Below are 16,323 nucleotides of genomic sequence, written 5' to 3' on the forward strand. Positions count from 1 at the left end.
AAAAAAAAAAAAAAAAAAAAAAAAAAAAAAAAAAAAAAAAATAAAAAATAAATTAAAAAAATAAAATATAAAAAAATTTAAAAATTAACCTGCACATTTGAGGTTTATATGATAGTAGAGTCACAAAAATTGAAAATTCTTAACAAAAAAATTAAAATTGATAATTTTGTCTCCCCAAAAATATTCAATGAAACGCATTGTCTTTTTGCATGTATGTGTTTCAAACCATGTGCAAATACCCTTGTCCATGCTTAAATACCACACAGCCCTAACAAACGCAAGGCCATTAGATCAGTACTTCATACTATTTTCCTAAAGTGTTTTTGAAATCCCATCAAGATTGTATAAATAATTTTAAAACATTTTTGAAATATTTTTATTGTATTATTTATTCATTCAGTACATTCAACCAACATTGTTACATAGGAAACACTATACTATAGAGTAGTCATATTTGTTCATAAAAAGAACATAAATCTGTGTCTTTCAAAATTAACCAATAAACTAAATACATTAAACAGATAGATGTTCAGGTATATAGGCAGGTAGATAGGTATACAGGGTGGCCATGAAGTACACATGCAATTTAAAATAGTGTGCATCTTTATAGACATCCTGTATAGATACAGAGAGAACAGTAACTTCCTGCAGTTGTTTTCTTGGCCAGTTTGTTTTGAGAATGTCAAGGGCATATATCTCCCACTCAGTAGTAACTAATTGTGAGACATGAAAAGTCCATAGTCTCAAGAGTAAAGAACAGTGAGGTCTCTATTCTCTGGAATATAGGAAATTGGTATTTGGAGGAAAATTGGTATTTCTTTTAAAGATGACATACAGAATACCAAAAACTGGGTATTTAAAATTAAAATTGAGTGCAGATATTTTCTGTATTACAAGCATGTCTTTTTGGGTGAATCATTTAATCTCTGTTAACTCCAGTTTTCTCACCTTTAACCCAGGTGATAATGACATCTACCTCAAGAATGAATGAAATCGCCTGTGATAGCCCCACGATAAGTGCCTCATACACAACAGGTGCTCAGTAACTATTAATAATAGGTGACTGATCCACCAATGAAGGCACAGACATTAAGCTCCTCGTTTTCATATTCATAAAGGTTGCAGTGCTGAGAGAGATTTTGTCTTCTTGAAATATTCTGAAATGTGAAACAACCATATATGCCCTCTTAAGTTTCAGTTGATGGTATTTAATCTTCACAGGATGAAATATAGGCTGATTATTCATGAGGGAAGTGACATATTTGTTCTGCTCATAGATTAAGGATCAAGATAGATGATCTATATAAGGCATCTAGTATAGAATTATGATCAGCTTTGCAATGATCTTTATAGAAAATGGATATTCTAACCTCATGCTCCAAATAAGATAGAAATACATTCATATGCTGTTGATTTTTGGATTTAACTGTACATATATTTCCGCAAAGGGTCTCCTTTATAAACTCTCTTTAATCATTTATTTTTAATTTAGCATGTACTTTTTATTTACTTTGACTATTATATAAATGAGGGTGAGCAATATTATAACAAAACAATCCATCATTTGCTTTATTGTGTGGAATTATCTGTACAGCATCATAATTATTTGCTATAAATGAGACCTTCAACTGACTGATTAATTATGCTCAGTGGTACATGACAATATTAAATGAACTGTTACATACCTTTGGTACAACTACACAGAAGTTATTGAACCCTAGTTTGAAATGGACATAATTTTAACCATATACACGTATTCCTTTGGCTGAGTCATAATTCATGAATATCAGTAGGATTTCAGTGCTCTACACATCAGTATAATTTATAATTATTTCAATACTTTAATCTGAGAATGATTTCACTGGTGCGCACTGCACTATGGCTATCTGTTAATAGTGATAGATATTCCTCCTCATTCAAATCACAAATGGAATCTTGCTTATGCTGTAAAAAGCTCCCAAAGCACTTGCTACTCATTAGATAAAGGGTTGTTTTTATCCTCCAGACTTTGGAAATTTAAATAAATATAATAGAGTCAGAGGAAAGAATGTGTGAATTGATCACAATGATTCTGTTTTGACTAAGCTTTTCTTCGTATGAGGAAATAAGGCCACTTTCCTCCAGAAACTCGGGGCACTGTAACTTAAGTGAGGCTTTACCTGTTTTGTGATTAGAAAAGCATTATGAAGTCTGCTTACTACTAACCATTGGTAAGAATGTTGAATTACTGCAAAGAGAAATCAGAATTTTAAGTGCTTGCCTTCAGGCACCACAATTGTAGCCTGCTTTGAATTGAGTTATTATTACATTTTCTCAGGTCTCCTTTTGCTCTAATCCTGACTTTGAGTGATAATTCCTTAGCACAGAGAACAGGCCCTTTTCTATTTTATGATCACCTATCTAGCCTCTTCTGTGTCACTCTCCCCATAACCCACAGTGGTGGAGTGTCTCCCAAAGACTTTGTCTAGATGGAACTTCCTCTACTTCTTCACCTGGGAAGGTCTTCATCATCCTTCTGGGATGCAGCTCAATGTTTAGCTTCTTATTAAGGGTTTACCTGAACTCCCAGGCAAGGTGTCACCCTGTCCCACTTGTCTTTGGTAAGACTTTGCTCACATCTTTATATAGACAAGATCTCGTTGTAATAGAATTCTTTAAAAAAAAAATCTTTCTTTCTTCTTCTAGTACAATGGTGCTCAATATTGTGTATAAGCAACACAAGGACCCTCAAGGATACTGTGCTAAAGAAACACAGTGAGTCCCATTCTTCAGATCTGATTGAACTGGCCTCAGCGGGGGTCCACAGATCATGTATAATGCTTCTTTTTTTTTTTTTTTTTTTTTTTAAGGCAGCGTCCTTCTATGTCTCCTTCAGTAGAGTGCTGTGACCATCACAGCTTACAGCAACCTCAAACTCTTGGGTTTAAGTGATTCTCTTGCCTCAGCCTCCCAAGTAGCTGGGACTATAGGCACCTGCCACAATGCCTGGCTATTTTTGTTGTTGTTGCAGCTGTTATTGTTGTTTAGATGGCCTGGGCTGGGATTGAACCTGCCAACCTCAGTGTATGTGGCCTACACCCTACCCACTGAGCTACAGGAGCTGCCAATGATTGAATAATTTTTAAAAACTACATAATTTCTATTATCTGTAAACTGCCTGACAATACAGCCAATGTAGATATGTGACTATATTTACAATTATTCCTGTGGAATTTTAATTAGTGGTCATTGCCAATTTAATGGTTTCTCTCCTGAACTTTGTTCTTGGTACTCTGTTTTCCTAAAAACTTCTTTAAAAAATACTTGGATAAAGAAATAAATATAAGATATGTGAGAAAGTTTACTCTTGTGATTGTTTTAAGAATTAGTATTCAAAAATACTTTGAATTACTTTGGTTTGGTTAGTTCAAAACCACCAATAAGAAGTCTAAACAGCAAGGTGGAATGTTGCAAAGATAAATGTACATTTCTGTGTTTAGGTTTTAAAAAAAAATCAGTTGCGAAGATGGTGTTAGAACCAACTCGACAAAAGTTCATTGAGAAAGAACCTGGGTTTCAGATGAAAACAAGTGCAATAGAGCCCAATAATGTGACACAGCCACTAAAGAAAACCACATAGATTATGGAAAAGGTTTTGAAGAAAGCAGCATAGGATACTAATAGTGCCATTTTTTTGTGCCACTCAACTCACATCTAATATGTCTCAAGATCACTGGCTAAATTTTAAGATGGACACTTGAACAACTGGAATAGTCTTTAGAGAAGAAGTAGGATACTTGGTGAAATGTGAATCACAATATCAGCTAGGTGTATTTATGGGTAGAAACAAGAGAGATGTGTGAGTTCAGCCAGTTAAATTCATGAAGTCATCCTAGAAAAAGTGCTACAGACCTCATTACTGAATATCACTCTGGTTTCCTTCAAAGTACTCCTGTTAGGAAGCTCTGCACCAATGCCAGTGCCTCGTCCATTCTTCAAAACACTTTCTCTAGGATGAGCTCGCTGTTTTGAAGGCCTCCTTGTTACTACACCCTTGGAAGCATTTTCTACGCACCAACTTCTTTATTCTGATGTTCTATTTTGTAAAGAGCAGAATTTAGAAAACAATGGCCATCTATAGACGTGTTTGGTTTAATCACCAGTGTTTACTTTCTTTAAACTAGTTGCCAGCATCTAGAAATCAGGGTATTGTGCTGAAAAACAGATGTAGCAGGTTATATTTTCTCAAAAATCTGCTATGATTTTCCATCCTTGAATGATGCCAGTCACCCATGGACTGGTAAGGTCCAATGTTCCTTCTCTTGCATCTGACCAACTTGTGACTTGCTTGTAACCAACAGAGAGGGGCTAAGTCAGAAAAGGCCGGGCTGCCTCTTTTATTCTTGGGATACTCGTATCTGGTGTACTGCGCCCCCATGCTGGGAGGAAGCCTAAGTGACATGGACAGCACTCTATGAATGTGAATGTTCCAAACAACAGCCCTAATTATGGTACCAGCTGACAGCCAGCATTAACTGCTAGAAAAAGTAGGAGAGAAGAATCTCTGGACGATTCCAGCCCCGGATTGTGGAGTCACCTTGGCTTCTGAGCCTCTCCATCTGAATCCCCAGACAGTGGAGCAGGACCAAGCCACACTTATTGTGCCTTGATAATTTTTTTTTTTTTTTTTACTAAATTGTAGCTGTGTACATTAATGTATTTATGGGGTACAATGTGCTGGTTTTATATACAACTTGAAATACTTAGGTTAACATAGCCTTCACTGCACTTTCTTAATTATTGTGTTAAGACATCTATACTCTTGATAAAATCTTTGATGCATAAAGTTCATGAGTATAGTAAAAAAGTTATTTTATATCACTATGCTTTGAGGTGGTTTCTTATGAAAGAATAATACCTGGAAAACCAAGTTTCCCGGTTTTCTTGGAAAACAAGAAGTAGAACTACTGTCCCTCTTCTTTTTTACACAGGTTACATGGGTACAATATACCAAAGTTGAACAAAGGATGGCTGCTTTACAGATGGCTCATACCTTCCAGTTTGCCAGAGTCTCATCCAGAACTCCACATAGGACAATTTTACAAGCAGATCCATTCACAAAACTTCCTGACCTCTTACGTATGTTGTTTATATGTTAAATGCATTTCTTTCTTTTGGTAGTGCTGAGTTTTTCCTCACCTACCACTGAAACCACAGTTGGTCTTTATGTTCTTTATCTGGCCTTAATGCTTTCTGCAACACATTAGGTTCTTTGAGAATTTAAGATGACCTGATGCTTCCCATTTCTAAATCTCTCATTTTGTAGGTATTACTGGGTCTGCCCAGTATCTTCTTGTTTCTTTGCTCCATCTGTTCAATCCTAAACTAATCTCGTGAGGAGAAATGGCTGACACATTGACATGTCTTGATTTCAATAAATGATTAAGCAAGTTTTGATGCCCAACTGGGACACTTCCTTAGGCTCTCTCAGGAGGCTTGTCATTCATATAATGAGGGAAAAATGGTCTTCATACAAAGTACTTTCACAGTATATTTTTAAGTAGAAATCGACTAGTTAGGTGAGTAGCTATTATCATAAATAAAAAAATCAACAAACGTAATGACTAGATAATGAATAATTTAAGCAATAATAATTGCTTCTTTCCTAAAACTAATAATAATTATCCTAAGTGCCAAAAATAAATATGTCAAAGAAGAAATAAAAAAGCAAAAATAATAGTGCGTATCAAAAGCTGGAGTCTCCTTTTGTTAAGGTAAATTTAAACAGTATCAAATCTACTGTTTACGCATGCAGAGGTCTGTAGATGGCAGGAAAATGCAACTCAATTGTGGAATAACTGTGGGAAAATATCTCAAATCCAATAATCTTCCGTAAATTCAATCTCCTCGTTGACTATAGTATTGAGACATAAGAGAATTGAATTACAACATGAGGGTGAGTCACTTTACAGTGAACAGTGCCACTTAAATGAACAGGACAAGCTGTTACATATTTAATATTATAACTTTTATTAAATTACGGGGTAACTGCCTTGCCTCACACTTAACTTTTCACTGGAAGGGTTCCTGTAGATTCAGTATCAAATACAAGGGTTCACTTTTAAAGAATAGCCTACGAACAATAATAAATAATTTTATTTTATTTTTCTTGCTTAGAAGTGTCCCTTGGCCGGAACTTTTGGAAAAGCATTGAAATAACTTCCCGTATACTTATTATGTTCAATGCATATTGTCTATTTAGGAACTTAACAACGCTCTCAATGGATTCATATTTTCGGGCAGTATTTGTTAGTCTTTACGTCTAAGGCTCTGAACTTAATAGACATGGATTCAAATCTAACATTCACTACTTGGATGTACTTGGAAAAGCCACTTAACATTTCTAAAATTCCATTTTTATTTATATAAATAAAATGGGAGAAAAATCCCTGCCTCATAGGTTGTTGCAAGAAATAAATGAGATAAAGTGCCCCTAAATGCTTAGCGGAGCAGCCAGCACGGAAACACGGTTAACTATTAGGAACTGCTCTTAACTATGAACCTTTAGTTCTAAGCAGCCTCTGAAATGCAAAGCAGTGGTGCTGGTCCACAGGCTCCGACCCGTGAGGAGCTAAGAAGCTTCTCAAGGGATGTGAGTACCTATTTGTCCACTAAGTGTGTATTTTTAGGGTCACTGTATAATCTGATTCTTTTTTTTTTTTTTTTAGTATATCTATGGTTTCTCATAAGTAAAATACAAATTCATTTAAAAGCATTACTGTTTTCGTAACAATTTCATGCCCACTATTGATATCTCTAAGCAACTGACGCTAATATGAACAATTTCTAGTTGCTGAAGTGTGGTGCAGAGTTTGGACGCTGCACCTGAGCGTGCATTTCCAAATTACACGGCCATTCTCCCCTCCAGCCTGCTCCTGCTTGGGGAATGACGAGCCGCAGCGCCATCTATCGGATCTCCTGGCCTCTGCTTCCTAATGAGCCCAGCCAATGAGAACAATGGTAAGTAACTGGAGGGAGGCAGGAGGGAGGGGTGGAAGTGCCAACCATTTGTGATCAAGGGCAGTTCACTCTAGGGATAGTCTCCACTGAATACAGTCCCTTTATTAAATGCTCCTCAAATTACCCTAATTTAGGAGTATCAATTTCTCCCCCCTACAAGTAGCCCCTGATAGTTATAGGTATTCAAAAAGCGTCCTCATTCTGGAAAACTTTTGAAAACTGCTACCAGTGGAGATTTCAGTTGGAGAATTTTTCTTCCCGCCTAGCACATTCCTTCATTAATCCACAAAGGGGCAGCTTCTTTTCTTGGGTGGGGGGAGTTCCTCACCTGACTGGGGCTTCAAGGAAAGCACAGGCTTTCATTTTTACATTTTGTCCAATACACCAATCTACAGTGGAAAATTTACGCTGGGAAATTACATATCTTTTAACATTTCATATCTAAACAAAATTGCTGTTGGAGGCTGGGTGCAATTGTTTTATGTCTGTAATCTTAGCACTCCGGGATGCTGAGACGAGAGGATCTGTTGAGCTGGGGAGTTCAAGACCAGCCTGAACAAGAGTGAAACCCCGTCTTTACTAAAAATAGAAAAATTAGCTGGGCATGGTGGCAGGAACCTATGGTTCCAGTCACTCTGGAGGCTGAGGCAGGAGGATCTCTTGAACCCAGTCAGGAGTTTGAGGTTGCTGTGAGCTAGGCTGACCCCATAGCACTGTAGCCTGGGCAACAGAGTGAAACTCTGTCTTAAAAACAAAAAAATCAGAACTGTTCTTCTGACTTTCCTTTGTAATATAACTGCTCGTGTGAAAGTAAATAAAAGTTACTTTTTTCTACATATATGATCTGGTGTGGAATAACTATTTTTTCTTTGGGCATTGGGAAATGTTAGTTAAACTTTGTGAATTTACATGATATCAGAAGGTAGATCTCTGAAAATGTTAATGCCTTTGAGGCGTATCTTAAAAAAAATAGGTATCAGAACATGAACAGAATTTAAATGTTTGATCCAATTAAAGGTGTTAATCACAGGATATAAGTTGTCTTCAGACAAAGACTTCAAGTGAGTTCCCCTGGAAACCACGAGACTAGCCCTGCAGTTTGAAGCTGGAATAATAAACTCATCAATCTATTTCTTTACTTTCTCTCTTCACAGAAAAAGAGCAAGAGGAAAAATTGGTCCGAGACCCCTCATCTCATCTTTACCAGTCATTAATATGTCATTCAGTTGAGGGGCCTCCTGAGGAATCTTAGTGAAGTACGTTTTCTGATCCATTTGAAATTTTTCAGAACTAATGATACCTTACAAGATAACTGGGGATTAATTAAAGTTGTTCTATCTTCTGAACTCCGGGTGAACCTTTGTAGGGCTGTTACCTTGTGAACTTCCCCAGAATCTCTATTGAGGAGGATATAATTGTTCCATTTAGGCACCTGCTAGATTCCTCTTTTTAATCTCCACGAATTTTGTATTCACCTGTGCTAACTAGTCAATTAAAGACCATTTTGTCTAAGATTTTGATCTATTATCTCAGTTCTGCATAGTCACACATATTTTATTGTTTTATCTTCAAGATTCGAAATCAGCATTACTTCTGAGGTTGAACTCAACAAGGCCAAAATAACATTCAGACTATTTGTGATTGCTAGAGTTTTATATTTCTCTTTATTTTACTTCTTTAGAAAACACTTCCCTTCATCAATCCCTATCTTATATTTCCTGGTCCAATTAAAAAGCACCACTTTAAAAAAAAATTCTAGACTGATTCTTGTAGAATGAACTTTTTCTCAATCCTAATTCCTAATACCTGATTATCCTTTCAATGCTCAATTTATATTCATTTAAATATACATATATATTACAGACAACTTGCAAATGACCCTTTGAACAAATTGTTCAAAGCACATATTAAAACATGTCTAAAAATGTATTGTCACTGTGTGTAGAATGACATCTGACACATACTATGTACAGTCACTTAAAAAGAGCTTGTTTTACTGAGCTGTTGATCTTACTTTCTGCTAGCATAATTTAAATTATGTAGAAATAATACTTTAGTGTTTATCTGTTTTAATTACAAGTTATTGTTATATTAAAACATTCTTCCTCACAGTTTCCTGAGAAAAATAGTTCGCTCATTAATACATATATTTATTTTTCAGTCATTCATTCAAAGTATCTTTATTAAGAACCTCTGGTATGCCAGAGACTGTGCTAGTATTGAGGATATGACTTTGACCAAAATAGCCATTTTATAATTATTATAATATATAACATTAGTATTGTTGCAACTGGTTTTATGACTTTTTTTGTCCCTTTTGGTTTAGCATTAAATTGTCTGAGAAACATAGAAGCATTTTATCAGTAAATATTATACATATAATTCCGAATTTTGTCTTCTCTTTGAGGAGTCAGGATCTTATTTTGTATACTTATGGTGTAGAAAGTATTAGGCCTGACACGCATGGGCTTTCCACCCCTACCCGGTGAAAACCTAACGCCTAGTATAGTGAGGGTGTATCAGACAGGGAGTTGTAGGAAGGATGTCAGAGACACGTACCCAGATAATGCCAATATAAGCCAGAGAAAGTATATAAAAATGTAAAGATGTGATGCTATTAGAATTCAGGACAGAAAGATATCATTCCCAAAGAAAATATTAAGGAAAGACATTTTAGAAGAACTGGCTTTTGAGCTAGGCCTAGTAAGATGAGAAGAATTTAGCCATAAAAAAATCTGGCAGATCGGAAAGGAGGAGGAGAAGCAACTGAAGTGCATAGAAAATGTCCCCTTATCTACAAATTACACTTCCTTAAAATAAGATAAAATATTTTTCCTAAAATTATTCTATATTTACATTATTTTTTATAAATAAATGTGTTCAATAATTATTCACTTTTCAGAGATTCAAAGATAAATGATTCCAGTCTGATATTCTTCTTCATCCTTGTCTGTTAGGGTCAATAAACCCATTTAAATATCACTAGAAAAATGACACAGAAAATCCCCTATTTACAGAAAATGATTCCCAAATCTCTATGATCTAAACATAGATCTACAGAGCTGCACTGAGGAATTATTACAGTTTACGGTAGTTGTGTTTGTAGTGTGTTAATGTTATTTTCTACCAAGTATTTATGAAGCAAGCTATCACTACTTTTAGGTAGTAACATATAATGATGAAGTAACAATTTGATTGAAAATATTAACAATGGTTTTAAATATGTAGCCAATATGCACACCACACTCTGCTCAGTGTCTGTCATGTGAGACAAACTTTCTCACATCTTGAATATCTGTACTGTGTTTCAGTATGTAATGGGGGCTATTAAGATATTACCCACAGCAGAAGCGCTTGGCTTATAATGGCTTCTCTAGTTAACCTACTACAAATTACTCAATGTTAAAGGTATTTTTTTCCACAGTGCTATCATTTTTTTTTTTTTTTTTTTGCAGTTTTTGGTGGGGGCTGGGTTTGAACCCGCCACGTCTGGCCTATGGGGCAGGTGCCCTACTCCTTTGAGCCACAGGTGCCACCCCATAGTGCTACCTTCAGTCGGATTTAGTTTTAAATAAATCAGTTCACACTCCCCTTTCCTTAATTCTTTCTTTCTAAACAAAATTTCCCTTCATTTCTTTCACTATGTTGTCTTTCAGGCCATCTAAAATCCAAACTTCTGGGCATATAGATTTTTCCCACTCCCTCATGGTCTTAAGGTTGTTCCTTCCTTGTCACCTCTTCTCCCTCAAATATTATTTAATAACTCTTAAAGGAGACTTATTCGTAAGTGTCCTCGTCTGTCAATAAAATTTGTCAATAACGATCAATACTGCATTGATTTTACAACAATTAGTTCCAATGGCTTCTGTCAGTCACATAAAGGGGAGAATCACTTACCCATCACATGGATTTCCTCTGTTTTCCCATGAATTTGTAACACTTTTAGAAAAGCCTTAGGGGATTCGCATTTCTAAAAATGTATTTGTTTTAAACAATTTTATTCATATTTACCCCCCCATAATAGCCAAATTCAAAAGGCTACATCCTGCATAGCTTTTAATTATATGACATTTAAGTAAAGAGAAAACTGTGGTGACAGAAAACAGGTAGTGATTTCCAAGGCCTAAGGATGAGGGAGAAGCTGATTATAGATCATCTTGTATTAGAAACATTTTGGGGTGATGAAAATGCTCTATATCTTAATTTTGGTGGTGGTCACACAGTAGTTGGCATTTGCCAAACTCATATAACTTTCCTCTAAATGGATAAATTTTATCCTATGTAAATTACACATCAATAAATCTGACTTGGAAGAATTCAATAATATCACAAATTTTGGATCTAAAATATATATGGACAGAGGATGCCAAAAAATTGTACACATTTTAAGAAAGAAAAAATGACTGTATTAAGGTTGTAATACTCAAGTCACATTTCTTTTGTTATCAGTGTTTAGTGAGTATTACAATTTTATATAGGTTTTTTCCATTCTTGAAATGAGTATACTTTTTTGATACCCTCTTTATATATTCAATTATCTTTAAGAGATCAAGAAAGTAAAGGAATTCTTGGTTCCATAAGATGTTTTAAGAATTTCTCTCTTTTCAGAATACCAATAACATCGTATCTTCTTTTCATAAATACAAATCGTGGTTTAGGAAATAAAAACATACCGCTTTGCTTTTATCCTTGTCTTAACTACAAGTTTACTAAAAAGAAAAAAGAAATCCTCTAGAAATAACAGAATTTAGTTGCATACCAGCTTGTTTAATGAGTTCATTGGTTATAATCATCTTCCAGTCTCAGAATAATACACTGCTATTTTAATGTTTGCAATTGCAAGATTTCACCTTTCACACTCTAGTAAGCAACTTAATAATTTAGAAAGATAATGGAGAAAAATCACTGCTAGAAAACCTTGCATAATATTACCAATATTCAGATTCAAGAAACAAAATAGCAGGATTAGAGAAAATCCTGAAAAGGATGCTTTAGACAGCAAGCACCTTACCTTTGTGTTTGGGTCGCATAGCTGTTATCGTAAGCCTCATAGGTTGGGTCCTCATATTCACCTCCGTAGCCATCATCGTACCCCTGAGGCAGAAAATGGTAGAAAGACCTATTAGCAACCAGTTTGAATAACTTTGATCTCTTTTTGATTAAGAAGATTTTATGCAATGTGACCTTGGTTTAGTTTTATGTTTGGCTGGTGACCATATATCACATTTTATTATATTAACAATTCCCAGATAACCTTGAATAACATTTCATGGATCAGGTATTAATGTTTATTAATTAAAATTAGTATATCCTTGAAGTAGCAATACTTATTCTAAGATTTATTTAGAACTGTCATCATCAATAATGAGGACAATTTAAGAAATTAAAAATAAACTTTTTTTTGAAAATATTTGGGTAGATAAAAACAATTGTGATAAAGTAATGTTGGTGTTAACATATTTGTTACAACCCCGCTGGGAGTTCTTTTTTTTTTATTTCTAGTAATTATAATTAAGATAGGTACAGAATCCTCAAAGTACAGAATCCTTACATTGTAGTTAAGTTTCAACAAAAAAGATAGAATCATTTCTTCAAAAAAAAAGAGAGAGAGAAAGGCAAGAGGAAAGAAGAAAGGAAGGAGTTAAATAAAGATTTTTTTAATTTTGTTGCATATTCTATGATTTTTCAATCTCTTAAATAAAAGAATGTTGCACAGTGAGTTTTATCACCTAAGTTACATAAACAGAGCTAAAGTAGATTTGGTGATTGCAGCACGTGCCAGTAAGCTAGCATTAACACACTGCTGTTATCAGTCACTCTGTAAATGGGTTAGTTTTATTTCCCTGTGTGGTCATTGACTTGAAACCCTAGCCATCTATCTCAATTATTCCATACTTCTGAAAAACCTTCGGATTGTCTGACTCTGGTGTTGGTGCATCACTTTCCCTGGAAAGCACTTCCAAGCCATGCTATCAATTCGTAACTTCATTTCAGTCTGGAGTCTTTCAAATCACTCTTTTATTAAAAATCTTATTCAAAAATTTCAACAGATTTCTAAATGTGATAGTTTCTACATCCATCTTGATTAACGCTTTTGAGCTCATTTAATCCAAAGACTGATATTTTTTATCAATTGAGGGGGATTAAAAAAATTACCACTTTATTTCTTCTTTTGCATCAGGTTTAATCTTTAAATATTGCTATTAAAAGCTGTAGGTTTTTTAATCAAACTTCCATATCTTCTATTTTTTTAATTGTATTTTTGCTCTGTGGCATGGGATAGTCTCTCTGTTTGACCTTTGAATATTCTAATTGGAGTCCTAATGAATTTAAAACTTTTAAAAATTGTAAAGCTAATTGTAATATTTATAAAATAATTACAGGCAGATTCTTTAAAAATTATAGTAAAAATACCAAAGAGTTTATCTCCAAAAACTTGTAGCTCCTTGTTTTTCTTTAACCTCCACCTTTCATTCTTTTTCTTTATTATTTTAGTATTTATTTTTGTGCAATTAAGTAATATAGTTAATGTTGCTTACTGTATGAATTTTAGTCATTTTTCTATTGACTGGCCATTTAGGTGGTTAATATTTAGTTCTACTATGGATTCTTCCTCTTTTTCTACCTATCTTCCTAATATGATTTCATCATAACTTTTTGTTATATAACTAGCCACTTTTGCTTGTGTTACATGGAGACAACTTCCCAAAGAGTCACAAACTAAATTAAGCTCACAATGCCACAGGGCCCTCAGGGGATGCAAACTTCTCTTCAAGTACCAGGCTTTTGGTCTTCTACCAAGATTATAAAAATATGGCTTCACTCCCCTTAACTTTTTATTCAGACTCAAGAGCTCTAGCTTCTAACAGGAGGCAAGTGAGTTCTAATTTGTCTTGCTTTGTTTCATTTCAGTTTTACCTGTGTCTTATAATGAGGAGTAGGGACAGGTACATAATTTTTTGGCCCCAAGTTTTCTCCATTCCTTCTGTTTCCCCCATTTTCTTCTGTTGAAATGCTACCAATTCCTTAAGGTCCAGGTACATGATACTATCTTCAGGAAGCTTTTCCCATTTTTACTAGCCCTATGATAAATCTTAGTCCTCTAAATTCCAATAGCCTGGAATACTTACAATGTCTAAACATGCACTGTACTTATTTTCTACCATTTTATCTCTTTTTTAGAACTTAAGCTTCTGAAAAGCAAAAACTGTATCATAATCAGTTTTTTTGGATGCCTGTGGTACTACTTAGCATAATGTATTCTATAGAGTAGCCATTCAATAAATATATATTGAATTGTTAACTTGGAACAAAGGAGACCATGCTCATCTGTGCAGTTACGGATTGACATATGTTTATCACCACTAAAAGAGAAGTATTTCCTATTATAAGGGTAGAGCCTTACTGTTTGGTTTGGGAAGATTATTTCATTTTACTTCTTCACTTTTACTTTTTTTATGTGTTACACAGAAAATACATAAAATGGATAAAAGTTTTTCCTGTTAAAGCTAAAATTTCATGAAGTATATAAATAATAATAAATAAGTAAGTATAAATAATTGTACTTACCAGAAAAGGGAAAATAAATCTGGATACATGTACCAATCTATTTTTGTTTGCTAATACTTGATTGTTGATTAAAAGTATCTTTTTAATAAAAAATATTTATAAACATAAATATTTATAAATGTGTATGTCTGTGTGAAAATGGTTGTAAAGATAGACTCCTACCAAAGAACTATCATTAGACCACAAAATAGAAGGCATCACAGTGTTTAAGATGCCAGCTCTGTGCTCTAAATATTAAAAGCAAACCATTAATTATTCATGAGTTTATTGTTATTTCATAGATCATATCATTTTTCTGATGCTAAGAGTACAGGGAGTAGGTGATTTTCTGAAGAAGAGAGAGGATAGCAAGAGTGTTCTGGAATCTGGGGTATGAAAAGACAATAGTGTGGCTGTGAAGGGTGTGGACTCTGGGTTCATTCTGCCTTCATCAAACCCGCGACCTTAAGGAGATTTCCATATGCGGAACCTTGGCCAACGTTTTAATTGTTCTGTCCTTTGTAAAATGAAAGTAGTACTATTGATCTCATAGGAATTTAATGACTTAGTACCATACTGTTTAATATAGGAATTTAACTTTAATATATTATTTTGTTATTTTTATGGATACTTCAGAGACAGCATGAAACTCCTGAAGGCAGAAAGAAGCAGAATATAATTTAGAAACAAAGGAAGGGAGTCATAGAATTCCTTCCTATTCTGAGACCTAATCAAGAATTAGGACCAGCTCCTTTCTTGAGAATTTGGAATTAGGACTGACATACTGGTTTAGTTTAGGTTCGTTTTAGTCATTTATTTATTTTACGACTATCTGTTGAGCACTTACTACCTGCTAGGCACTGCTGCAGAAGCTACAGATTTGGCAATGAAAAAAAGAAAGATGAGAAAAACTAGAGTTATATGGAAGACCTATGACAAAGACGATCTCTACCTATAAATAAGAAATGGAGCAGTTAGGCTGAGGTTCTCCAGATGTTTGGTAAAAGATGCCCTTTCCTTGCTTTTCTAAGCCTGGAGATGGAAGTGCCAGCTGACCAGAGAGTCCTCAGACACAGCTGAGAACAACCAGCAGGTCCCAACGTATTAATTAAAGTCATATGATCAGTAGAGTTTGTGGGACTTCTTGAAGAATCACAAAACCTCTTAAGAATTAGGGAAGGGTAAAAATAACACATGGTATATTTTATATAGTACAATTTTACTAAGGCCAACAAAGTTCTGGTAGAGGAGAAATCAAAGTTCTAGGAAATTGTTTATGTGTTTTCTTCAGAATAGTAAAAACACGGATTGTCCTGGTGATATTTCAAGGTAAATCACTAAAAGAGAAATTTTTCCTAAAAAGACAGTATCGATGAGGGATTCCAATTGAAAATCAATATTTCAATTAAAAAGTAAAAATGTAAAAGATCTAAATTTCATTTTAGCTTCACTGTTTGTGTGGTTTCCTTTGAAGAAATTATGATCTTATTATATCCTGGCCTACTAGCACATTCCTAAGAAAAAATTAAGACTACTTTATGCTTTTTAAGTTAATGGAATCTCAAAGCAGAATTTTCTAAAGTAGAAAGAGTACATCTGTCAGTAAAAGAAAAGACCTCCTTCATCAATTAACAGCTTTTATTTTATTTTCTTCTACTTATAGAGAGATGATTTGGTATCTCTCACAAAAAAAAAAAAAACAAAAAAACAAAAATTACCCAAGGAGATATGTTCATTCCTTTTTGGAACCAATCCTGAGACTATCACTTCTCCGTA

General features: G+C 34.4%; 1 protein-coding gene across 2 annotated transcripts in view; it reads right to left on the reverse strand.

The window, feature by feature from the left end:
* Window positions 1-16,323, reverse strand: part of KHDRBS2 (KH RNA binding domain containing, signal transduction associated 2) — a 540,650-nt gene that overhangs the window by 39,994 nt on the left and 484,333 nt on the right. Inside the window, exon 7 of one of the 2 annotated variants that reach the window (XM_003789670.1) lies at window positions 12,011-12,093. In XM_003789670.1, coding sequence (XP_003789718.1) covers window positions 12,011-12,093 — 83 coding nt within the window. Of the gene's footprint in view, window positions 1-12,010; window positions 12,119-16,323 lie in introns of both variants that reach the window. The other variant, XM_023513145.1, reaches the window with a different exon arrangement.

The sequence above is a fragment of the Otolemur garnettii genome, unplaced genomic scaffold (genome assembly GCF_000181295.1).
Source record: "Otolemur garnettii isolate 467f Iridium unplaced genomic scaffold, OtoGar3 scaffold00035, whole genome shotgun sequence".
Taxonomy (NCBI): Eukaryota; Metazoa; Chordata; class Mammalia; order Primates; family Galagidae; genus Otolemur; species Otolemur garnettii.